The following is a 26732-nucleotide window of genomic DNA, read 5'->3' on the forward strand; positions in this document are numbered from 1 at the left end:
CAGCCAATATGCCTGCTCATCTCCCAATATGAAGACCAAAATCCCACTGCAAAACTCAAGTTTTGATATCGTTATTTAAATGGCCTCTCCAAAAAATTTAATAAAGTCATTTCCATTTGCATTTCTGTTGATGCTGGACCACTTGACCAGCACACTGAAGTAATTCTTGTCTGTGTAACTCAATGTGTGTTTCCCAAACACACTGCTCAGCTACTAATCATTAGCTTTGCTTTTTGCTTGGTCTCCATAACAGTGTGCAAATCTTTGAATGCAGAGATGCGTGCTCTCTGTTTGTAGATCAACAGGTGGCCCGCTTCGAGACTGACTCTGGCAGTACACCATGTCAATACAAACTCCACCAAATTGCTTGTGATCGCTCTCACCCACATCGATTATGTACATTTATTTAAGTCATTAAAATAATTCATTTTAATGATGGCTGGATCTTCGGTTTCTTTGGTTCATTGGAGCTACCTACTTATGACTTAAAGTTGTGAGCAAGGATTCTACAGGGGTAATTTTAACTCAACTTTTAACATGATAAAGAAGATAGACAGGAGTTATAAGACCCATTATCACCGGGCGTGGTGGTGCGCCCCTTTAATCCCAGCACTCAGGAGGCAGAGGCAGGTGGATCACTATGAGTTCAAGGCCAGCCTGGTCTACAAAGTGAATCCAGGACAGCCAAGGCTACATAGAGAAACCCTGCCTCAAAAAACCAACACCCCCCCCCCAAAAGACAAATTATCATCTAAAGATGCTAAAATTCCCTCCAGTCTGCCCAGGACAGTAGCTACTTGGGTAAGGAGTATCTGAGAAGAAAACCTCTGGAGAAGCTGGGTTAGAATGAATTTTCAGTTTACACATTGTTTACATGTATGAAAACATACACAGCTTCCTGCAATCACTTTTACTTCTTACATTGTATACTTCTATTTTCTTCACAATGGGAACCTGTTTGTTATTTGGTAGCAGGGATATAACATATGGCACATTCATAATATATACCAAATAGACATGTTAACTAAAACAATTAACAACTTTAAAAAAGATCTACCCACAGAATGGACTAGAGATATAACTCGTCAGAGTGCTTGTCCACTATGGACAAAGTGCTGGGTTTGCTTCCCTAGCTCCGAATAAACCAGGTATGCTAGTCCAAACCTATAATCTCAGTCCTCAGGAGAACCAGAAGTTCTTGGCTATCTTCAGCTACATAGTAAGTTCAAGGCTAACCTAAAAAAAACTTTTGTTCAAGTTGATGGAGCATGACAATCTATCCAGAGCATACATATAATGGAAAATGAAGCTGGTTCAAGGTCACATACCTGCTGAGGGACGTTAGCATGGGGGACTGGACAGTATACTTGATCCACAGTGGGCAGGTCAGACAAACAGTGCTTCCAGCAGGGGTGCTAGCATTCTCTGGCAGGAAGCCAACGCTGTCTAGCTGCCATGAAAATCGCACCAGCTCCTCAGACACAGAGTGACAGACACAGTCTTCCACACTCAATTTCCGGTTTCCAATGAATTCCAAGTATTCAGCATCTGCAACTCTCTGCTATCTTTGAATCCACATTTGGCACAGCGAACTATATCAGACAGAGCGTTGTCTGGTATGGTAAACAAGTGTCTTCATCCACCACTTCTGTCTTATAATTGTCTCAGCCTTACAATCCGAAAACAGTATTTAAATTTTCATAGAAAAATGTTCAAGAAAACTAATATACTAATATCTCAAGGTTTCTAATACACAGATGGCAACATTTAACATGTTCATCAAAATTCTAAGTTTACCAGTTTTCTTAATAAACCATATTCACTCCAGAAGTCAGGAGATGGGTGGGGGGGGGGCGATGGAGACTTCAAGGTCTTCCTTGCTCTACATTGTGAGTTGGAGGCCAGCCTGGGATACATGAGACCCAGTCTCAAAACAAAGCACAACAAAACAAAAAATACTCCTCCACGTTCACATTTGCAACAACTCTATTACGGTAAGGCTGCTTATCCCTTCTGACCTGGGGGTGACCTTTTCCAGTGTGCGGTATAGGCATCCTTGAATGCTGTCATGCCCGTGAGCAAGTCACAGCACTCAGAACAACCATACAGACATTTGTCAGTGGGTTGTCAGCATTCTCAGGTAGGACTGGCTTATTTCCATCTGGCTTCACATGCACAAGCTCATCCTCCTGATCTGGAAGCCTGCTGAGTGTTTCGGTCCTGCCCGGCCGTGCTCACTCACGTGCATTTTTAAAGTCTTTTGACAGGTACTAAAGAAGATTTGTTCGCAATGACTAAACTTTTTTACTAACAAATCAAAATGGTCTCATGTCAACAGGATGCACAAGGAAGAAGACCTAAGCCAAGAATGTATTTCAGTCCCTACAAATTCTGCGTGTGGGAGTTGAGGGGTGGGGGCGCACGCTACAGGGTAGGGTCATACAAAGGTCAGAGGCTCTTATTGGGGTTGGTTCTCCCCATCTACCATGTAGGGCCCTAGGGATTTGAACTCACACCATCAGCGCTGGAAGCAGGCTCCTTTACCTGCTATCTTGCTGCCCTTCATTAGTACTTTTAATTCACACCGTAGAGGGTTACTTTATCTCAAGGCAGACCAAAGCGAACCACGAGTGTCTTAGCCTGTCTTCTGTTGTTGATGAAACAAACACCTGAGTCTCAATTCTTTATAAGAAAAAAAGTCAGTGTACTTTAGCTCCTGATTTTGGAAGTTCAGGAATATCTCTGTGGCTCTGGAGTTGGCCTCATGGCTGACAACAGAAGCCGTCACGCGGTGAGCCACCAGCGGCCAGGGCTTTTTCATAGTAACTTCTCAAAAAACAACTCATTTCATAAGCATTAATACTACTTGAGAGCAATGACCTCTTGACATACCTTGTATTAAGTCAGAATCTAAAGGTCTCAAACTGAGAACCAGACTGCGAGCCCTGGAACCTCGACACATACCTTACTGAACTCAGGTCTCTAGATCCTGAGCCTAGAGACGCACGCACGCATGCATTCCTCCTCCTCATCATCATCATGTCTTACCCAGGCTCCTATTCATTTGAACCTGGACACACATATCACCCACCAGCAGCAGCAGGTCCCCTATAAAGATCATTGCCCCCTGCTTTTAAGCTGTAAAATTTTATGTATAAAAATACCGAGTCTGAAGGACACCTTGTCACAATGCATGCCTGTCAGCAGTCATAGCACATATCACCCACAAGGCTTTGAGACAAACTGACATTTTCCAAATACAAGGACACAGAGAATTATGTCACAGCTGGAGAAATGCCCAGCAATCAATGACCAAAAAAAAAAAAAAAAAATTTTTTTTTTGTTGAATTCAACCCAAGAATAATTATTTACTCTGAATCATAATTGTAGGACTTGTTATTCAGAACGCCAATCTGGGCAAGCAGCAAGAATCCCCCGAGGGGGAGAAAAATAATGTTTTAATCAAAAATGTTCTTGTATTTGTAGACATTGCTGATGGATTCAACAGTTATCTCTTCTTGTTAGGAAAAAAGTTTAGTTAAAGTCTCATTGTGAGAGGAAACCGATAAACCAAGATAATGATAAAGGGTGTACGGTCTGAGCCAGCAGAGGCTCCTGGCACCTCCGAACAGTCCTAACTGTTCATGAAAATTTCCGGAGGAGAACATCGGAAATCAAAGGCCAGGGCCATGGAAATGCTTCCAGTTACAAATACCAGAACTGCACCTGGGGTTATTTTGTGTGAAATTTCAAACCAATAGAAAAGGCTCCACAACATTCACAGGTAGAACTCTTTTCCCACTACCCAACCCTCGCAAATAGCATTTCCACCTGCTTTACCTTTCAACTCAGTAAACACACGTAGATGTGTGTGACTTGTGCAGAGATCGTGGACCTTGCTTCCTGCAGACTGGGTATCCATGGATACTGCAAGGAGTCTCCCGAGAAACGCTGCTTAGAATGCTCCTTTCCAGCCTCCCAGGCCTGCTTCCAGTGAAAGATGACACTTCCATGAAGGGGCAGGCCCCATCGCACCATGCTGTATTACCTACCAGGCAGGCTTGTGCGGACAGCCATTCTGTCTACGCTTTTCGATAGAGTACACAACTAAACGGATGTGGACTGGGTAGTTACTCCCATCAAAGAGAAATAAAAGGGAGATGTGGCATTGGTAGATACCTATGAAGGAACAGCCCCCTTAAGGACCCCCATTAAGGCCAAAGTCTAGGAAAATGTTAAAGTCAGCCTACTCAGTACTCCCTTAAAGACCCCCATTAAGGCCAAAGCATGTACATTTCTAGAGGGTCCAGCTTGAACAGACAGACATCAGATCACTGTGTGTGTGTGGCAGGGACAGGAAAAAACCTTAAAGAGTCCAACTTGACTCAAGGTCTCAGTCTGTCCTCAGGGTTCAGCTGGACTCAAGGACAACCAGCTGTGTTTAAAATTTCCACTACCCCTTCCCAACTAAAAAAGTTCCTAAACGCCCCCTGTGACTGCTTCAACCAATCTTTTCCATATGTTAACTTGCCCCTCCACCCATTATCCAACCACGAAACGCCAAGACTTGTAACTCCCTGCTCGCAGCTTTTCTGCCCAAATGCCAACCAATCACATACTGTAAAACTCATTTCTTTGTCTAAAACCTATAAAAGGCCCATGCCTTTGCTTCTCGGGGTCTGCAGCTTGAAAGAGCTGGACAGACCCCATCGCGATGGCTCAATAAATTACTATTCCCATGCATTTGCATTGACAACGGACTCCGTCTCTCAGTGGGGACTCCGGGAATAGAGTACAAATTTCTCTAGAGGTCTCAGTCTTACACTTGCTTTTGGTGCAACGACTCCAGCAACACTCTTTATCTCCATCCATGATCATTATTACAACGAAGATATTAAATCAGAAAGGGGAAAAAGGGGGGAGGACACATGGCGCTGGAAATAATCATGTCCCAGTTTACATCCTCAGAAGATGAAGCCCTGGGAAAAAGGGCAGGCCAGTTAGCAGCCTTAGAAATCTACAGGCAGAGACCTGAAGCAGCAAACAGTAAAATTCAAAGCCTGGCTCAAGCTGGGCACCGTGCCACATACCTGTAACGCTAGCACTTGGGAAGGGGGCTAGATGCCAGGTGGCCAGGACCAGCCAGATTGAAACGTTCTCTCAAACAGCAATGAAAGTCAGTGGCTGTGTGGTAAAGGTATCTCACCTGAGTGACCAAGCGGGACTAACATGCGCAGAAGTAGCTCCCTGCTGCACCTGAAGACGCAGCTGGTCTTTAAAGTAATTATAGTAGGCTGTGAGTGGTGGCGCAGGTCTTTAATCCTGTGAGTTCCAGGCCAGCCTGGTCTACAAAGCAAGTCCCGGACAGGCACACCTACAGAGAGAAGCCCTGTATTGAAAAACAACAACACCAACAATAATAATTTCTAACTTCCAATGAAACTGCTCTTCAAGGATAAAGGCTAGTTAGCTCAAATAAAAGAATTGAAAACATGTGAAACAGAATTGGAGTGTTTAACATTTATTTAATTCACACACAAAAAAAGGCATGCTCCCCTTGAGTCTTCATCCACAGCATCTTCCTGACCACGTCTGACTCGTGGCTTCTTTTAGGGCTTGGATTGTGTCACATTCCTTGTTCAAATCCAGACAGCGGGAAAACAGACTAGCTTGGAAAGCCCCAGGCCCACAGTGGAAAAACACATGACCCAGGAACAGAGAAAGCAAGCCGCACCACAAAGCAGCCAGGTGAGCTCAGGAGCCTGGCTCTGCAGCGGCCCTGGCCATGCTGGCATTTCTCTCTGCCTCCAGCTGAGAAACAAGGTGGACTATCTCCGGGTGACTGAATTTTCCTGGGTGGTGGGGGGATGGGGGGGTGGGAGGAGGAAAGAAAAGAAAGACATTTCCTTATTGGCGAAGACTTCCCCAACTTCTTCACTGTGACCCCACTGCTGTCCGGGGCTCCGTTCTGTGAGCCGGGTTAGACCTCAGAGCGGGAGATTCTGGGTTTCAAGAAAGGATAAAGGAGACCACTTTCTCCAGGGAACGAGGATGAGCATCAAGGGAAGAGCCACCGGATAGGCAGGACTAGAGGAAACTTGAGTGCCTCTACCAGGAACCGCAGGGGAAGCTTGACTGTGAGAGGGGAGGAGGCTGCTCTGTTTTTTTTTCTAGTACCTACCTAACTGTTGGTCTGCTGTTGTCCCCGCCCCTCAGCCCTCCCCACCCCCCTTCTGCTCTGGGCAGTAACCACACCCTCGTCCATTATAAATCTTTATAGATATCTCATATGGGTGGTATCCAGCTAATAAGTCATATATATATATACATATATATATCATAATAACACTGACCCGCGAGGCCTGTCCCCAAAGCTATTTCTCAAGATTCATCTCCCTTGTCACCTACAGCAGCAGCCATGACATCTGCTGCTCCCGAAAGCAAGGAAGTACAGAGCTGTGATGGGAATTAGTGAGAAAAGCAAACCTGAAGCCCCAAGCCCCCTTTAAAACTGTTGTAGTAGTGCAGCGGGGGTGGGGGGGCACGGGGGGGGGGCACGATGACTCATCAAGTCAAGGGACTTGCCACCAAGTCTGATGACCTAAAATCTACTTCTGACCCTACGAGGGGGGAGGGGAGAACCAACTCCAGAGAGTGGTGCTTTGACTCCCACACACGTGCTATGGCATGCTCTCAGCTGCTGTCAAATAAATAAATGTAATAAAAAGAAACAGTTAAATTGTAATAGTTGCCGTTTACATGTATCTTCATGCTTTTTTGTTAAATGAAACCTTTTTTAACTAGTAATTTTTTATTTTATTTTTTCCTTTTTTCTTTTCATTTTTCCAGACAGGGTTTCTTTGTGTAACAGCTTAGGTGTCACTTTGTAGACCAGGCTGGCCTCCAACTCACAGAGATCTGCCTGCCTCTGCCTCCGGAGTGCTGGGATTAAAGGCGTATGCCAACACGCCTGGCTTAACTTTCGATTTTTTAAAAATGCTAATATAATTATCATTTTGCGCTGCCTCCCTTTCCTTTCTCCAATGCTTCCAGAGCACCTGGTCTCTCTTTTTATCTTACACACGTGTGCTTAGAAATGAGCCCTGCCCATCAGCAGCTGTCTCTGAGACGATAAGAAGCCTTTCCTCCCATCAGCTGCACTACATTCATTTACCAGCTTTTTAATGGAAGCAAAGCGCTGACGTGCAAACGAGGTGAATCTTTACGTCAGCTCGGCTGTTGGCAAGCCACTGTCTGTCTGGGCTTTACGTTTCTTTCTTGGCGCAACAGGCTTTGAGCTAGGCAGCCCTGAACTCACATCTGACTCCACTTGTATCTATCTCACTTTCTACTTTCTCCGCCTGTGAATATATGACAACGGAAGAGAGCTGACTGTAAAGCGCAAAGACGGCACTGCCATGGCCTGCATTTTAAGTTGTTGGTGAAATATACTACTTGGAGCCTACTTGTCACTTAGAACATGAGACAGCAGCACACCGTGAAGGTCAAGAGCCACAACGGCAACATCCCACGCTCTGTGGCTGCTGTCAGAACCACTTGCTCCTGGCAGCTATATGATGGGAAGGAACTCAGGGGATGCATAGAGAAGGGATAGAGCCTCTGAAGCTACAAAGTTGCGGCCTTGAAGGAGAAGATAGAGCTCGGCTTCTTCTGCTGTTTCAAGTTTCTGACCGTGAGGTAAAGAGCTGTACTCCAGCATGTACCCAGCCATGATGGACCGCCTCCCAAAGCAATGGGCCAAGCAATCGCCAACTAAAACTATGAGCGGAAGTAAACCTTCCTCATTTTAAGTGGGTCATCCTGGGTGTTCTGTTGCAGTAACTGAAGCTAACAACAAAAGAAGCGAACCAGGGGGCAACTACGAGGCTGTAGCAATGAAGTCTCCCAGGGAAGATGAGGGAAGGGTGCCGGAAACACGGGTGGCTGTGTGGCCCAGGACTCTTTTAGGTCTGTCAAAGGTGGCAGGATTTTTATGTTTTAGAAAGAGGAAAAGCACGTGTTTTTAAAATAAAGCTATCAGCCTAGCGGCAAAGGTCTGGAGTGGAGTGCTCATCTGACATGCCCAAAGTCCCAAGTTTGATCCCAGTCCACTCCTCCCTGTCCTCTACCCACCAAAAGATGAGATCATGCTTATAGCTGCAAGGGAGGTCACAGTAGCAGTCCAGTATAAAATAATGAGAGCCCTGTCTACAGCAGAAGAAATGGACCTGGAAAAAGAGAAAAAGGAAACCCAGGCAGCTGCATTCTCATGCAAATAGAGTTTTTGGAGATTAGTCTGTGAGCCTGGACTCTGATGGGTTTGGTGAGGCCACTCCCCCACATGGGGGGGTGGAGGTGGGGGGCTAGGGGGGGTTGGAACAGGGGAGGGAGCATAGCAGAGAAAGGCCTATCCTTACAGCCCTCTCAGGGTGAACAGACTGATTCTAAAGGGCACCCAAGTAATGGACAAGGACTTGTATTTGAAGAAGCTATGAGAATGCCCATTTCTAACACAGTGACTGGCGTGGCTCCTCGCTTTTTAAACTGTCAACATAAAGACAGCTAACAGTGCCAGGTGCTGCTCTGAGCACATCAAGCACATTATCCTCCTACACCCTGACTCAGTCCCATAACGGAGGTCTTATTGGTATCCCCATGTTATACTGGATGGTTGAGCTTGGGGCCTCTCACATGCCAGGCAAGTAAGTTGCTCAGCTACTGAACTATACCTCTGTCTCTGGTTTTTAAAAACAGACTCTTACTATTTAGCTGAGCCTGTTCTCAGACTCACCCCATCTGTATCTACCTCCTGAGTGCGGGCATACAGAGCACCAGGCTTAGCTATCTCCACTGTAAAGAAAAGTAAACAAAGACTTAGAGAGCCTGAGTGAGTTAACTGGAGATTTACACAGTTATGTGTGCCACTAGCAAGATTCAAAGCCAGGCTTCATGAGCGCAGGGCTGCGCTATGAGACACTATACCGATGGTGATGTCCACCTGGTGGGAGGAGGTGGAAGACCTCTCTTAAGTCACTCACTATTGCCACCCCAACCTTACATCTTGAAAACACTAACACATCAGAGCCCTTTCACTCACACTATCTCCCCCTGAAAACCAACCTTGGACTTAAAACTGGAATTTTGGTTCCCATTTTTCAGATGAGGCACTGGCTCTGAGACGCCAAGAGACCAGCAGCTGGCAGGTGGCAGAAGCAGAACGCGAGCATGGTGCACAGATTTCAAAGCGGCGGGGCTCCCGAGTGCCACTGGCATCTCAGCTAGCCATCCCGCCATTACCACTTTCTTTTACTTGAATGGGCAGAAGACAAAACCAAGGTGGGGGCTCAGTAACATACCATCAGTGCTCACACTGAGATTAAGCCAAACTAAACCAACCAATAAAAAACACTTCCAAGCTTGGGTACCTGCTGTGGAATCAAAGAAGTCCTGGAGCCGCCCAGGTTTATTCTCCATGTCTTCATATTCCGACGCCTGAAGGATCATTTCACACTGGTCCAGCTGCTTCACGAATCTGGCCTCTTCACTGGATTGGGTCTCGTACTCCTGAGGAACGGTGCATGGAAAGGGCATGGTTAGGTTGCCTGGAGTCAGAGACGTGGCTTAGGGAATGCATGTTCAGCACCGTGTACCCAGTAATTAGAGACTCCTGACTTGTAGGTTCCGTTTAGCACTAGGACTCCATACAAGGACATTTATAATCACTCCACAGATGCCACACGATGCCCTCGATGGCTCATTTCTTTATCTTACACATTTCCAAATTCTTTTCTTCCTGTCTTGGTTTCAAGATCAACATCCTTCCTTCCTTCCTTTCTTTTAAATAAATTTAATGTATATGTGTCCATGTGTGTGCAGATGAATATTTTTATAATTTCTGTGCATCTTGTTGGAGACAGAGACAAAAGCTCTCATCAACCTGTGGTTTGTTTGCTATGTGGGCAAGAAGGCCAGTGAGGCAAGGGTCTGCCCATCTCTGCCTCCATGAACTTGAGATCGCTGGCATAGTCGATCATACTTGCTTTTAGTTTGCCTGCCTTCCTTTCTCCCTTTCCCCTTTCCTTCCCTTTCTTTCTCTTCCCTTCCCCTCCCTCCCTCCCTTCCTTCCTTCCTTCTTTCCTCTGACATGTATGTGCTTAGGGGATAAACTCAAGTCCTCATGCCTGTACAGCCAGCACGTTACAAACTGAGCTACCTCCCAGCCCAAAGGCCCGACCCTTTCACCCACTTGAGCTGAATAGACTAGATCTAGTTAACTTTAAGATGTTTTACATCTTACATATCTGGAAGTATAAGAGTATATTTGCACATCTGCACTCCCTCTTCCTTTCCCATCCGATAGCCCATCCTCTGAGGTAATTAACACCTCTGCTAATTACTTTTCATTACAAGGTTACCTGGAAATCTTTGTCCTTCTGGTCCACCTAGAGTAATTAGTCAACTTCCTCTGGGTGTAACTACTGGGGCCGTTAGAGAGAATCTATGGATTTTACAGACACTACTGTATATATGTGTCTTGGTGAATCTGGTGGGAGGGGAGGAACATTTCTCCCTTTTCTCTTCCCACTGTCCCTCCCCCCTGAGTGAAATGGAGTTTTCCTGCTGTGTGTGTGGGGGGGGGGTTGGGAGGTTGGGGAGCAGGGGGAAGTGGGGTGGCTTCTTCTCAGAGCAGATCATATCACCTGCCACAAGTTCCAGTTAATTCTACACAGGATCATTCTTCTATTAAGACCAAAGTATTCCCAACTGGTTTCCCACAGAACTCTCATTTGTAATTCCACCCCAGATGTGTTCAGATAATAAGCCTGTCACAGCAGCCAGACATGATACAAATTATTGAAAGATTTCTTAGTTGGATTTGAAGCCGCTGTGTCCTTACAAAGGCAGCCATTTGAATTTGGTAAGAGGGATCTTACACAGAGGAACTGTTTAACCATGAAGCCTAATATATTTTTGCTTTATCTCAAAGGCACTTTTAAAAATGACATTCTATTTAAGTGTTCATTAAAATGCATACTTATATAGTTACATTAAATACATCCAAATTCACAATTTAGCCAAAGGAAACTGAATACTCCAAGCAAACCAATCTAGAATTTTTTTTTTTTTTTCTGTTCAAAGTGAGAAAAAAAGTCTTTCAAAAGTGTGTTAGGAACTATAGTGCAATGTTGTGCTGGTCAGTTTTTGTCAGGGGTCACCTGGGATGAGGGACTCCAGACTGAACTGCTTCCATCAGCATGGCCTGTGGGCCCGAGTGTGGGATCCAGGCACCAGTCCAGGGTTGTGTACGGAAGCCAACTGGGCAAGCCAGGAAGCAGTGCTCCTCAGTGGTTCTTGCCCCTACTCCTGCTTCACTTATTATCCCAACTTCCCCCAGTGATGAACTATCACTAAGACACAAGGCAAATAAACCCTTTCCTCCCCTGGTTGCTCTTGTTCATGGAGTTTATCACAGCAAGCAAACCGATACAACCAATTGTACAGAGCGCTCTAATGAATTTGCATAAGACTTAAAAAAGATATGGAACTGGGTGAATTTTCCCTCAAAAGTTAATTGTAAAGGTATTCTCCAGTTTATCTTTCAGTGAAAAGGCATGAGGTTGGTGACCTGCCTCAGCAGTCAGCAGGAAGAGGTGCTTGGCACTAAGCCTGGTGACCCGAATTCGATCACTGCAACACAGGTGATGGAGAGAAAGAACCAACTATCAGTTGTTCTCTGACCTTCATACATGTGCCGTGTCATGCATGTGTTTGCACACACGAACAAGGACAATAAATACACTTAATAATTGTTTTTTAAAGTCAGGGTCAGGCAAAGAAGGGAAAGAACACCACAGACCAAGCTCTTGGGGTGAGATGTATTCTGACTTTTAAAAAATTACCTGGAGCTGTTTCTAACACTGGGCTGGAAAGTCATAGGACAGAAGAGGAAAAGTGAAAGGAATAAAGACGGAAGTGTGGGAGCGAGGGTCTGTGCCTGTAGGGCCTGGGCCTCCTGTATGGAACTGCATCTTCCTGTACATCACGGGTATCCTGGAGGGTTCCCAGTGGGAAGAGGCAGATTCAGACCTGATATTCAGAAAGATGAATCTAACCTGAAGTCTGGATACCAGCTAAACTAGAAGCAGGGGAATCCAGTTCCAAGACTTTGTCACATTAACAAAAATATTACAGCCTGGTCTAAAATCATGGCAGCAAGGCTACGTAAATGTGGAAGGATTTGAGAAATGTTAATAAGGAAGTAAAATAAATAAAATAAAACTGTATGCAAGTGAGGCAGCCCACCTACATCCACAAGCCCTGCACAGGACTGGCATCTGACTGAAGAACACACTGGGGTACAAGACACACTCAGTCGAACAGTCAAGTTTGTAGACAGATGCTGGACCGGAATCTGTGCACCCTAATTACGCAAGGCCAGTTCAACCCTAAGATGCTCCCCTGTCTGAACTCTGGGTCATCTTTTACCAGGACAGGGACTCACGCTGACAAAGAGAAGCAAAACTGAGTGGAGTAAAGGTTATCAAGGTTAAAACAGAAAAGGCCTGGATAAAAATGGGACTGGGAAAGAGGGTTAGGAAATCCCTAAAAACAAGTGTCGACATTTTTCTAATATTACATTAACACACACACACACACTTCACCACCACCACCACCACTGCCGCCTTCCCTAGGGAGGGAGATCTGAACTCAGTTTCCTTCTATCAGCTCAGGAAATATACTTTCAAACCAAGACGAGCAACAGAAAATCACAGTGCTCAGATCCCACACAAACTGAGAAAGCATAGTGGGAAGTAACACGCCTCACACTCACATCAGAAAGACATTCTCAGATTTAAAAATGGATCAAACCTACGACAAACTACCCCCAAAGAACCAAAAGACACGGGTAAAGTAAGACATTAAAGAATAATCTATAGAGATAAATGTTGGTTTAGAAAAGAAATCTAAGTGATGTGGAACCTGAGGCCAACTGAGCACAATAAATATGCCTAAGAGAAATGAAGCTAAAACGGAGGTTACCTTTAACCGTTTTAAAAAATTAAGATACAAAGGGTTTCAGAGACACTGACAAACCTTGGCAGCTGGGAAAAAAAAAAAAAAAAACCCAACAGAACGCTATAGGAGTAGTAAAAAATTTAAAAATAAAATAAAATAAAAATTAAAAAGGAGAAAGAAAAACTAGATGTCAATAAAACATTCTTGCAATTACATTTTTTTCTAAAGTATGCTAAAAACACAGGTAAAATACCTAAGGAAATTAGCAGGATGATCAATACAGAGATATATTCTAATGAAAAACTCCAGACAGAAAAGAAATTCTTTGGATTCATATATAGGAATAGAGTCTATCATATAATGAAGATAAAATGATGACTAGCAATGATTTATGTTAGAAGAAAATGAGAGAAACGTACTTAAAATATTCAAGGGAAAAAAACTGTGAGTTAGGAATTTTTATATCCAGAGAAATTGAATTGTACTGACCAAAAAAAAAAAAAAAAAAAAACCCACAGAGGAACGGAGTCAAGTGTAGGAAGTCAGGGGGCACTGGCCTAGGAGCCCTTCTGAAGAATCGCCTACAGATAAATCTTAAGCAACCAAACTGTTCAGGAGTTGGCGTAAGGCCTAGAAGTGATCCATCTGGGTGGGCTGTGCCAGGGATGCGGCTGGTGCAAGGCCATTCCTTGCTGTCAGGGAAGTCATCACATTCAATCATATCTGCTCACTTTTCCCGTGAGCGCTGCAACAACGGAGTCACTGAGGAAGAACAACAAAACCACGTAAAATAAAAACATTAGAGTATCACCTTCCTGTGGCCTCCAAAGGCTCAGAGGACACAAGCACAAGGAAAAAGCAATTATTGTGTCCTGTCACTGATCTAGAGGTGGTGGGACATGCAGAAGGGAGCCTATAAATGAGACAGGATAAAGTCTCATGCAAACTTTACTCAGAGCGTCAGACAGTTTATACTCTGAGGGTGAAGATGAGTCACCTGAGCAAAGTTCTCATGAGTTCAAGCTGTATACAATCACAGGGGACAAGTCACATGTGGCAAAAACGTGCTTTTTCATAGAGGCATAGAAACAAATAACAGCGCCCAGTTATGAGTATTCCAGGCATACAGGTGGTGTGTGAAGGTGATATACTTGTATCAGGCACAGACACAGGTTTCTGGGGCAAAGGATGATGTTCCAGGTATGGACCTGAGTGCAAGCTTCTAGCAACTCACTACGATATCCATTGGGTTTGCATGGCTTTAAATGGTTTATATAGATGAAGAAGGAGGAGGAGAAGGAGGAGGAGGAGGAAAGGGGGAAGGGGAAGGAGAAAGGGAAAGGGAAGAGGAAGAAAGACTTTGTTAAAAGTAAAAATAGAAAATAATAATAATTATTAATAATAACAACAACAACAATAATAATAATGATGATGAGAATTACCATGGATGTGAACCTTAGAAGCTTAGAAGCTGGGAGTCCTGTGCATGCACAGGTGGGCCTGTGTATTAGGCTCTTGGTTTTGAGTAGGGTGTTTAAGGGAAATATTATTCTGGAAGCTACATGGAAAAGTCAGCAGGTAAGGAGTAAAGCCCAACAGGGGTGTAAAGAGGAAAGGAGCCCACAGTGCTAGGAGGGAGACACAGTCTGAAAATGGGTGAAGAAAGAGGAGCATTTGCAGAAACAGCTCAAAAGAAACAACTAGAAAGGTACAAAGGAAAGCGGGGATGGGAGTCTGGGGAGGTCACTCAGGGCATGGGATTGTTTGCTGCTCACACATGAGGATCTGAACTTGAACCCTGGAACCCACATAAAGGCCTGCCATGGCTGAGTGCACCATGTCTGTAATCCCAGCCCTGAGGCAGGACGGAAAGAGGAGGAAGTCTGAGGCCACTGGCTCCAGTGCAGCTCCAGGTACAGCGAGAGATCCTGTCTCAAGAGGAAGAGGCGGAGTCACAGACCAGGACACCAACAGCTTCCTCTGCCCTTTGCACATGCACTAACAGGCACATACACACACTACTACTCAGAAAGAAAGAAAGAAAGAAAGAAAGAAAGAAAGAAAGAAAGAAAGAAAGAAAGAAAGAAAGAAAGAAAGAAAGACAGAAAGAGAAAGAAAGAAAAGGAGGGAGAGAGGAAAGGAGGGAGAAAGGAAGGAAACAAAGAAAGAAAAACAAAAACAAAATAAAAATGTACCAGAGACCAGTGGAGAATTCTCATGCCACCAAGTGCCAGACGGCACAGAGGCTAAAGAGGGCTTGCTGGAGTAGGCCACACAGAAGCCATGTGTGCTTTTAGCGAAAGTAGTGACAGGTGAGGCTACCAGCCATAGTACAGTGAGCCTCCAAGAACAGAGTTGGGGAGTACGGATAATCTTTAGCTGTTTAGTCATTAAATGAAGTAGGAAAATGTGGCCAATGGGAAGACCTACTTTAAAAAAAAGTCACATGACCAAGCTAATACAAAGCTGGAAATGTCCCCGCCTAGACAGCCTCTACTTTGCTAATTAAAAACAAACACAAACGTGAAGAGAGGAGTAGCAATAGAGCAGTGGACACCCAGCGACTACAGGAAGTGCCTGGGCCTGGTCAGGAACAGGTGGGAAGGGATGCCAACACAGCACTCTGCCACCTGCAGGTGTGACTGAAAAAGACAGCTCACCAAGTGGCCCTGGCTAGGGTTTCCTAAACAGAGGGACTAGCCCTCCTAGGTCAGGAAAATGGAGAATAAAAGGGAAGAGAAAGGGAAGAAAGTGGGGAATGTTGGTTCTGAGGGAAGGCCTGCCATCTGCGACATCTCTTTTTCATGCCTTACTTTCTCTGACATCCTGGTGGCTTTTGCTCCCAGGACCCATGAGTTTCACATTGCTCTACTCTGAGGGTAGGTGAGGGCACCTTTGTAAACAGGGATCTCATTGACCGACCCGCATGGCTAACTGACTGACATCTGACAGCACTAAGAAAAAATTTCAGGTGGAAGATGATCCCCTGATGAATGGTTAGGCATTGGCTCCGCGTGTGCTTTGGGCATCATACGATATAATCCTACTAGCACTTGGGAGGCAGATCTCTATGAGTTCGAGGCCAGCCTGGCCTACAGAGTGAGATCCGGGACAGCCAGGGCTACACAGAGAAACTAGTCTTGAAAACAAAACAAACAAACAAAACTATAATGCAGGTGGCAGGTAGATACTTTGCTGTGCTATTTTTATGACAGAGTGTAACCACCATCACAGCTTCCAGTGGGCACTTCTGGAAACAAACAAAACGAGTGTAACTTCCTCCTGGTTTATGGAAACACAATTTTACTTTTATGGTGAAAGACAAATTATAATCCAAAATCCCTAACCCCCTAAAATGCTGGACATCTGTGGTGACCACACTTCAAATATCTACCAAGTGGGATAGTCTACATAGCAAGTATTATTCTAAATTCTGTATGTACCAATTTCTTAAGCCAACATCACAACAGAGTTGCTGAAGGCGGACAAAATAAGGCTGTGTGGATTAGAGACAGGGGCTAGAACTTGGTGTATTCTGAGTGTTTTACATGCATGAATTACTTTAATCCCCTTGTCTAAATCCTGCCATATCACAGATAAATAGATAGAGGCATGGAGAAAGCTGTTCAAGGTTTCAGTCCCAGGCATGTCCCATTTTCCTCATGACAATCTGACCCAGTGTAGGAGGTAGTGGGAAGGGACCTCACAGGAGAGGAAGAGAAGGGTAGTGGCCTGGATACGTAATGTGATTCGGAAGGCAGAAGGCATAGGCATAGGAGAGGGATCGGATGGGAATGTGAGAATTCATGGGGAGGGTGTGTGTGTGTTTGTGAGGGGGTGTGTGTGTGTGGGGTGTGTGTGTGTGGGGTGTGTGTGTGTGTGTGTGTGTCTGTGTGTGTGTGTGTCTGTGTGTGTAGACAGGGCTGTCCAAGAATAAGAAAGAGAGCCATGGGAGGGGCTCCATTAAGGAGATGCTTGTGTTCTAGACAGAAGAAATACTGGAGAAAAGAAAGAATGACAGAAGACACTTTTTGCCTTTCCCCTCTTCCTGCCCTTTCTTTTCAACCTCATCTCCCACAGCGAGGGACAAGCACAGGGGGAGCCGTTGCCCCAATGGGCCCATTCTACACCTTGCACCTGGACTTCACCCTGCTCTTTTATAGACGGGCAACAGCCTCCATCCAAGGACAGTACCCGAGGTCACAGACTATGTGAGTGAGGTGGGATGAAATCTCAGTTCTGAGTTACCCCACAGCCACGTGGAGTCCGGGGGACATTAGGTGCCTTCCCTCACATGCCATCCACCTTGTGTTAAGTGTGTCATTCACGTGTTTTAAGAGCCACAAATGGGGGCTGGGCAGATGGCCTAGTTGGCAAAGTGCTTAGTTTGCAAACAAGAGGGACCTAAATTCAACCCCGAGAACCAAAGTGGGGGAGAGAAAAAAAAGGCATGGTTGTAATCCAGGGTAGAGGAAGACATGCGAGTCCCTGGAGGCTCAATGGCCAGTGAGAGACCCTGTCTTAAAAACAAGGCAGAGGAACACCTAAAGCTGCCCTCTGGCCTCCACACTCACAGATACATACATGCACCTACACACAAACAGCACGCGAGCGTGCGTGCACACACATAAAAGAATTGGGTGTGGGCATATGGCTGTGGACAAAGCATCCGGAAACACAAGCACCGTGCACTGGTGTACCAAGAGCTGTTACCAGGTGCTGAGGACACAAGAGAAGTAGAACCAATGACAAAGAAAACTTTCTATCAGCACAGAGAAATTTCTGCAGCAGCTGGCAGGAAAAACAACAGTAAATTAGATAGGGACTGTTAAAATAACCGAAGCAACGGAATCATGGGTAGGCTGTATAAATTCAGTAACAACAGGTAAAAAAACAACCCAGCCCAGTCCGTATACTCACCTCCCAGAGTTCATACAGCTCCTTCCTGAGGTCCTCCGGCAGCAGCTGGGTTATCTGTTTCATAGCCTCCTGAAATATGAACACATTAATTCTATTACATCCACCTTTCTAAGTCAATATCTAGTCCACAAAAGCCAAACAAGGGACTCAGATGCTTTTGACTAAATCCCAGGAGAATAAATTGGCCTTTACTGGTTCCAACTGTTTTTTGTTCTTGTTTTTTTTTTTTTTTAGTATTATATTCATTTCTTATGATTTGCATTACCGCAAAACGTAAAAGCATCACACAGAAAGGCACTGACTTAACAGAAGTTACACGGTTTTTGAGGCTTAAATTCCCAGGATGCACTGCTGAATGTCCTGTCTTCTCTGCACCAAAGGACCTTACCACCCAGGAGGCTGCCACCCAGGAATGCTCCTCCATCCTCTAATTATCCACTGTCAAACAGCTGGACAATGACCATCGGGGTCAGAGTGACTCTGTCCCCGGCAACTGTTTGAGGGGATGACCTTGCAACTCAATGCTGGCCACTCTGGGCCCTTTCCATGATGTGTCCAGCAGAGTGTAAATAAAGACACCTTTGTCACCACAAGTGATGTTATACAAAACCCCAGAGCAAAGTAGTGAATGAGAGAATATAAGGGGAAAAGGTGCTCTCTACTTACTAATAAATACTTCTAAGTCCCACATGGTACCCTCAGTCCAGTCTCTTCCTTCGCTTCAATCATTGTAGTATTCATCAAAATATCACATTTTTTCAAGGGTAACCTGCTTCCAAATAGCCTTAAATTCCTTCTACCTCATCTGGTCTACCTATTATTTTATTCTGGTGCTAACCAGAGGCTAAACTCTTTCAAAGAAATAAGCTGTAAGCATCAATTTCAGTAATAGCAAGGTCTCATATAAGACAACAAATTGGAGAAAACCAATAAAAATGAAAAATGGGTATGTGTGTATATTTATAAGATACTGGAAGAAAAACCATCCTACAGCATACAGCGTCTACAGCCAAGTGCATTATTTACCAATACGCAATTTGCTCTTATGAGTGGTGTCACCATCCCGTGTGGCTTGCTCAGTCACAGAACTATAGCATCACGTCACCCTGAGTGGGATAAAGTGAATCGTATAATTGCATTCTTCTTATTTCTGTATTGTAAATCTCAGCAGTATAAACGAGAAAATGCATTTTTATATTTTGTCTCCATAAATATTCCAGAAAGATATATTTTTTTGTTTTTGTTTTTTTGTTTTTTTTGTTTTTTTCGAGACAGGGTTTCTCTGTGTAGCCTTGGCTGTCCTGGACTCACTTTGTAGACCAGGCTGGCCTCGAACTCACAGAGATCCTCCTGGCTCTGCCTCCCAAGCGCTGGGATTAAAGGCATGCACAACCCTTGCCTGGCTTCTTTCTTGTTTTATTTTATTTTAGAAGTCCTCAAAATATATTTGTGTGCAGGCATATTGAAGTTCAGTCTATTTAGAGTACATGCTTAAACACTTTGTTTTGAACAGGAGTTATTTTGTGCCTCTTCTTAGCTGACTGCCCTGGCATTGAACACAGCAGAACAAAACACAGCCCTTGTCTCCCTCATGCAAGAGATGTTATTCATATGAACGTATCCCAAGACTGAATTAGCTTTTTGGAGATCACACCATCCAAATGTGACTTATTAAAAAGCTTCTTACTGAGGAAAATCATTGTGTTCTTTGAAAAACAAAACACAGCAAATATGTTGCTTTCATCTTTTTAAAACTGAGATTTTCTGGATTTAAACTTATCAATATAACTTGTTATACACTGAGAATTGTTACTTTTAAAAACCATTTTTTGAGGATTTCACACGTAAGTACAATAATTATATCACTTCTATCCCCTGGTTTTGCCTTCCTAACTCCTTTTGTGTTCCCTCACTCCCTCTCAGATGTGTGACCCCTCCTTATTATTATGGGTGTACACACATGTATATACAAGGTGTGCATGTGTGCGTGCATGCGTGTGTGTGCATGTGTGTGTGTCTGTAGACCTGACTGGTTGGGATCGGGCAGCCTAGTGAGGGCCACATCCCTGGAGAAGACCGGTTCTCTGCCCTCAGCAGCTGTTGATTGCCTGTAACTGTTCATGTAGAGAGGAGGGCTTGTGAAATCTGGTGGCCTAAACAGGACCTCACAATAACCATACAGCTAACAATGATAATCATGCCTACTGTTTAGAATTAATTCTCTGATGTTAACTTTACTGGAGGCCCTAGAAATTAGCTAAGCCCTCATTCTGCACTTTCACTGAGTCATTGTCATAAATTCTGAAGGACAATGTCCCCGAGCTTCCTCCTTTGCTTGCAAAAGATGGCAAGAATCTGCTTCCACTGAGCAGGGTGGTGCTTTCACCAAATGAACAAATCTCTTTTTATCAGTTTTATAACAGGAACCTGCAAAGCACCAACCTGCCATTCGCCACTCACGCTGTGACAAGGCTGAGTGGTGATGGTGGGGGGTGCTCACTCAGATCCTAGATCCAGACTGGTCTTAAACCTGGGCTTCACGTTTACTCCTGACAATCCCTGAACAGGTCACTCAGCCCTTTTGTCTGGCAGTTTCCTCAATTGCAAGATGGCGCCTTCCGAAGAGGGTAGTGTGGTCTGAACGTATGCACACACACACACACACACACACACACACACACACACACACACACACACACACACAGTGTATGTGAGTCCCCTATAAACACTCTGGTTTCTTACTTTATCTGCCAAATATTCCCATGATACAGTCCCGTTTTTCTCCCTTCACCTCCTAGTTCTACGGCCACTTTGCCCCTCACAGATATGTGCATAACACGGCGCTGCACTCCATTTGAACAAGCTTTTGTCTTGGCAAAGGAATGCCGCTAGCCACTGCTAGACCCAGCCTCTAAGTCCAACCTCTCCATCCTGATCCCTGATAAGCAACACTGGCCAGAGCGGGCTATACAATAAAAGCTTTGTGTTACGATGGAGGAAGGGGGATAGACTACAAGTGTAGCTTTTGGTCCCCTTGCCGAGTTCCGTCTTCTATGCCCTCATCCTGCCTTTCATCTCACTATCAAATATCCACTAAAGTCATCAGCCTTCCGTTCACCAAGTAGTCCATCCCCGTCGTGTCCCCACCCCCTTCCCTCAGCCCCGTAAAGCAGCCAGCTTAAATCCTGGCCAGCCAGTCAAGAAATTTCCAGGCCAACAATATTTCTGGTTCACATTATGGGTGTCTCTCCTGAGGCAAAGGAACCTCCATTTAATTATCTTAATGCATGTCTCCGAGAGCCGAATCTGGCTCATAAACACCATCTGTATAAGGAATCCCAACCTTCCTGTCCCCAAGCCCAGCTCAGTGCCAGGAAGGGGTAATGGCACCCCAACTCTCTCCAGGCCCTTTGGTTTCTCAGCCAAGAACTCGATGTTCTTTAAGAGGCCTGCCTGGTCCTTCTGCCTGTGACATTTCTTTTCTCTGTGAATCAGCAGGAGTGGGCGGCAATAAAAATGGGGGGGGGGGGGGGGCCAGAAAGGTTTTTTTCTCCTAACCAGAATGTGGCACTCGGGAAGACAGCCGCACCTTGACTGTTCAGGACCTCAGGATCCTCCTCACCACCACCCCCGACTCCCTTCCCCGCCACCCCGGCGACACTTCTCGGGACCCATGCAGTCTGGAGTCACTGGTTTCCCCCTCCTCTGGTGGCCACGGTTCCTTGACAGTGTCTGTGGTTCTCTTCCAGAAGTGTCCGGCGTGCTCTACTGTGGAGAGCACCGTTCTGCACTTCCACAGAGACAGGGTACTGCCTCTTCTTGGGCACATGTCCCCTATGCCCGCTCCTCCGTCCAAGGCCACGGCAATCTCCGGCATGACTTTTCACTCTAATATCTATAATTTATGCAGAAATGAAACTAAACGCCCCCTCCGCCCAGCTTCATTAGTGAGGAGTTTCTTCTCCAGCCTCTTACTGCAGACCACACTTCCTTACCCATCATCCTCTGGTACACATGCCAACTACGTTCTACCACTGAAAGTTTCAGTAGATTGCTTTCTTTCTGTAGGAATTCTGTCAAGCAACCGAAAAATTCTTTTTCACAGTAGTCTAGACCTATACTGAGAAATATTTTCTTCTGTCATAGTGTCCAGGCTGTATTTTGGAACTGTCCCTTGGGACGAGGGATGGGTCTTACACTCTTCCCAAGGTACCCATATTTTAGGATGGGTTGAACTTAAATTAGCTCCAATTCTATATGGGATCGTCTTCTTGCTTCTGGAAGGGCAAAAGCCCCATTGGCTACTTAGCTCTAGTCTCCATCAGCTCTGAAAACAACTACTTAAACACACCATCTCTATTAAGTCATCTTAATAAAGGCTTCCTCACTAAATGACTCAGGGCCCACCTCAAAGGCCTACAAAACCATCATTTGCAGTAATGGTTGGGCTGGACACCAGCCTTCAGCCGTAAAGGATGAAAGAGTGAGGGGGCGAGGAGGTGGATTATAGAGAGCCTTTTTTGGCCCTTTCTCAAAAATGTCTCTTTTTAGCTCTGGACTCTTGAGTTTAGAATTTCCACTGACCTTAGTTTAATATCTTATCAATGTTATTTATTTCTGTGACTGCAAATTATTCTTTATTTATTACTTTTTTACTTTATATCCTTTAAAGGACTACTATATAGAGAATTTCTCTCCAAATAGTTTAAGTGTGTGTGTGTGTGTGTGTGTGTGTGTGTGTGTGTGTGTGTGTGTGTGTGTGTGTGTGTGTATAGGCCAAAGCAGGCGAAGCTCTGAGCTGGAGGCCAGTCTGGTCTACAGAGTGAGTTACAGGACAGCCAGGGTTATAGAGACAAACCCTGTCTGGAAAAATGAAAAAAAAAGAAAAATTGAAGCCAATGTGACTACTTGTCCCTGTGTCAAACAAGGCTGGAACAGCCATATGGTCCTATTCCTATGTTAAATACTCTAGCATCCTACCACCACCACCAGCACTACTAGTACTACTAAGCTAAAACCAATTCACTGGCCAAGAACCCTTTGCTTGCAGAAGACTATTAACCTCCTCAAAACAGTCAGTGTGGGTAACACACTTCGAGACTGTCTTTTAGCCTTTCCCTCGTTATTATCATCAAATCTAAGCTATTGAGTACTAAATTCTCTACAGACGTAGCTGTCATCATCTGAGCTTCATCTCAGCACCAAGGCCCTGAAGCATGTCCTCCCTGACCGTCCCCTCCTGACACTGGTTAGGTGGTGGCCTCCTTCACTGTAACAGACTACTAAAATTTCTTCCAGTGAGCAACAGCTTTTCCTCATGGTCTTTTGCGGAGTCAATGACCAACACTGACCTCTTCTCGTCTATGTTTTTCTTCTTTGGGGATGTTATCTGCTGGTGCTATGTCCCCAACGATGCATTCTGCCAGGTCATGAACCAGGGCTAGGCGTATACATCTGACCAGGTGAGAAATGTTGAATAATTACACAAAATTACATTCACTACACGTTTCTTTGTCTATACTATTTTTAAACTTAATACGATTTTTCTTCCCCCCGCCTTGTAGACTATTCTAATACAATATTTTCTAAAGTAATTATACTCTACCAGCCAACATTGGTTCTGAATCAAAATTTCTTGTGAATATTTCACACAATACGATCTATTTATACATACTAACTGAGAGTATAGGGTAAACTGATTTTTTTTTTTTTAAACTGGCTGATTTCACAAATCTTACTTTAAAAGGTTCCACAAAGCCAGGAGATATTTTATTTATACAAAATTTAGAATTAATCATTTCCTCCAATGCCCTACTGCCAAAATGATCTATATATGGGGTAATGGATGCAGCTGAACAGGTGGGGCCGTGACTTTGGCTTACAAGTGACAGAAGTTTACCAAATTACTTCGTTCAAATGCTTCCTTATGTTCCTCTTTCTTGTATCCGTGTGAGATAGATAATAGGGAGACACAGCGTGTAGTGTACTGGCCCAGCATGCACAAGGCCAGTGACAGACTATGTGCTTGCTCTATTCTGACCATTTAACATATGGCTAGGATTATCAGTTGATGATGATAATTGTCAGAATGACAGAGTCAAGAAATGAGGCGGGGGTGCCAGAAGGGCTGGCCGCTTGCTTCTTCAGTCTTCCTATTTAACAAGAGGCCTCGAAGCCTCCTAGATCCCTGCCTCCAATTTCTTTCTGGTCCAGTTCAAATCTCAGACCTAATTTATCTCCAACTGACTTCATTTTTGTCTTGTGCTTTTTTTTTTTTTTTTTTTTTTTTTTTTTTGACCAAAATGCCCTAAGTTAACACCATCTGCAGAGAGCAACAGGACTCTTCTCTGCACCCCGTAAGGAACATTGTGCTATAGTCAACCTCACTTGCTTGCCCACCACCAAGGCTTTGTTGCTGGTGTCTCAGAATGCAGTGCCTTCTACTACTTCTTGACCTGTGTCAACCCTTTAGACCTCAACTCAGACAGCATCTGATCCACAAAGACCAACCAAGAGCAGGAGAAATCCCCTGCTACTAGAATAATTGGGTACTTTCCTACCCTAACTTCTTTTCTTTCTTTCTTTCTTTCTTTCTTTCTTTCTTTCTTTTTTTTTTTTTTTTTGTCCTGAAGTCATGTAAGGCCTGCGCAATTAATTCACTGTGTTCTATGTAAACTCATGCCCTGTGGTTCGCAAGCATTCTAGGTGTGCTGATTAATTAGCTAACGATATTACTTTGTTATAGCCTCTATAAACCTACTGCCATACAACTTCACCAACATGGCCTCAGGAATGGCTACCAACAATTCATTAAAGCAGCTGGTTCAAAGCAAAATAAATACTAATGCGAGCATACAATTTACATATGCTCATCTTCAAGGTCCTAACGTCCCACTTGCTTCCACGGAGACCAACACACACCCTATAAACAGAAAACCTACATAGTTTATAGCTGAAGCAATCCTTACGGAGTCCAGAGACCTTCACAAACATCAGTGTTCAAATAACTTACCTGTCCTTGTTAAGACGGTCATCTCGGGTCACCAGGGCCATAACTGCCATTCGGTACATGTGATCTGACACGCTTTCTGGCTTTTCCACATTTCTGTACACCCAGCCAGTTCGTGGGACTCTCTAACAAATAAGATTAGGAGTTAAGCAAACAAAATGCCATCACTGGAAACAACAACAACAAAACCGATAAGCGCTCTTCAAGAAAATGTCAGAGGATAGCCACAGAGTCACAGTGTCAGCCAAGCCATGGTTTCAAAACTATTTTTAAAAATGCTTTATTTACACTAACCACGGTGCTCAACATCTGAAAGTGGGTGAGCAAACTGCAATTCCCAAGTACACTAAAGTCCAATAGTCACCACTTCATGCTGTCCCAAGTGAAAGTATGGGACAACACTCACACAGTTTTTAGTCTTACAAGCAAAACTGGTAGTAAGCCTGGTGGTGTGGTGCACGCCTGGAATCCCAGCACTCAACAGGTGGAGACGCCAGTTCCACACTGCCAGCCTGTGCTACCCACCTCCTCTCAAAACTACATTGTAGGTAGGAAAAATGCAAAGCAAAGCCTCTGTATTTTTCCTAGCTACTAGAGTAGTAGGTTTTTGCTGTCCAAAAACCCATTTCAAACAATAGGAAAAGAGTATTTTGAACATAAATCTGTGACAGACTACCCAATTCTGACACAGAGGCATTAAAGAAATTCCACAGCAGTCAGGACTTTTATTCCCATCATGGTGTGTGATTGATCGTGTGAGTCTGCACTTTCCTGAGAGTTCTATGCTCCTAAAGTTTTTCATAAGCTCATGTTGGAACATCGGGGGACTCTGCACCATCTCTGCCAGGGGAGGGCCAGTGCACGTTGAAACTGAATTATTCAAACAGTCTTTGCCGGAAGTCACCAGGACGGAGGAAGGTCTCCACTGCTCACGTGCAGAGACCCCCCTGCCTTCCGCTGTGGCTCGGCAGCATCGCCCACGGTTGTTGCGGCCCAGAGCCCAGCCTCGGCTTGGTCCCCGCCAGCTTCCTCCCGGCACAACCAGGCCGCGCAAGGCGGAGCTGAGCGAGGAGAGGCTGCGTGGAGCAAGCCAGAGTAGGACCTGCCACCTCCCAGCCAGGCTGCGCCCGCTCGCTCACCTTGAGCTGCCCGACCAGCCGCAGAAAACGCAACAGCCCGGCCCCGCAGCCAGATGAGGCCGAAGCCATGCTGGAGTGTAACAGAGCTTGGGGCCGCCAGGCAACTCCGGGTCCTTAGGCTCCTCCCCACCCTCAGGCTCCTCCCCACCCTTCTCGGCCTCCGACCTACTCGTAGGCTCCTCCCCACACTCCCCACTTCCTCCCCCGTCTGGACCACAGACCTTGTGGACCATCAGGGCTGGACTTCCCGTGGTCTCTGCTCAAGTTACCACCATTGCTAACTTTTATTTGGATCTCAGTTCAATGCTAAGGGCAAAAGGGCCTAAGGAGAAAGAGGCTGGATAATGCCTGCAAAGCTGCCTCTTGGAAACTCTGATTGGCGGAAAGAGCTAACTATATAAGTAGCTCCACCTGAAGGCCTACCATGCATAAACCAGTTTAACCAAGGCACTGAGCAAGCGGGGAAATGAGTAGCAGACCTGCTGGTAGACTTTTGAGGAAGCAGAAAAAATGGGCGCGTAAGAGCAAGCTCACGGTGAAACCGCAAGCATCCCATTCTGCTGGGACCACTTGATGATGCAAGCTTTTAAAGGCAGTTAATAGATATGGGACTGAAGGATATGGACAAGCATCAAGGAGAAAGGGAA

General features: G+C 45.0%; 1 protein-coding gene across 1 annotated transcript; it reads right to left on the reverse strand.

Moving 5' to 3' along the window:
• Positions 1–5725: 5725 nt before the first annotated feature.
• Hddc2 (HD domain containing 2) lies at positions 5726–26219 on the reverse strand. Its single transcript, XM_051164491.1, has 6 exons — positions 26086–26219; positions 24950–25071; positions 23289–23391; positions 17938–18006; positions 9426–9564; positions 5726–5852 (listed from the first exon to the last, which is right to left on the reverse strand). The coding sequence occupies exons 1-6, from the start codon at positions 26152–26154 to the stop codon at positions 5755–5757; spliced, it is 600 nt and encodes a 199-aa protein (XP_051020448.1). The 5' UTR covers positions 26155–26219; the 3' UTR covers positions 5726–5754.
• Positions 26220–26732: the final 513 nt, after the last annotated feature.

The sequence above is a fragment of the Acomys russatus genome, chromosome 21, assembly GCF_903995435.1.
Source record: "Acomys russatus chromosome 21, mAcoRus1.1, whole genome shotgun sequence".
NCBI lineage: Eukaryota > Metazoa > Chordata > Mammalia > Rodentia > Muridae > Acomys > Acomys russatus.

Excerpts from the sequence above, each read along its gene's own strand:
- Hddc2 (XM_051164491.1), bottom strand. The coding sequence starts at position 26,154 with ATGGCTTCGGCCTCATCTGGCTGCGGGGCCGGGCTGTTGCGTTTTCTG. Across the intron at positions 18,007-23,288 it reads AAAAACATAGACGAGAAGAG|GAGGCTATGAAACAGATAAC; the intron begins GTCAGTGTTGGT and ends TTCATATTTCAG. Across the intron at positions 5,853-9,425 it reads CTTCTTTGATTCCACAGCAG|GAAAATTCAGTCACCCGGAG; the intron begins GTACCCAAGCTT and ends CCCACCACCCAG.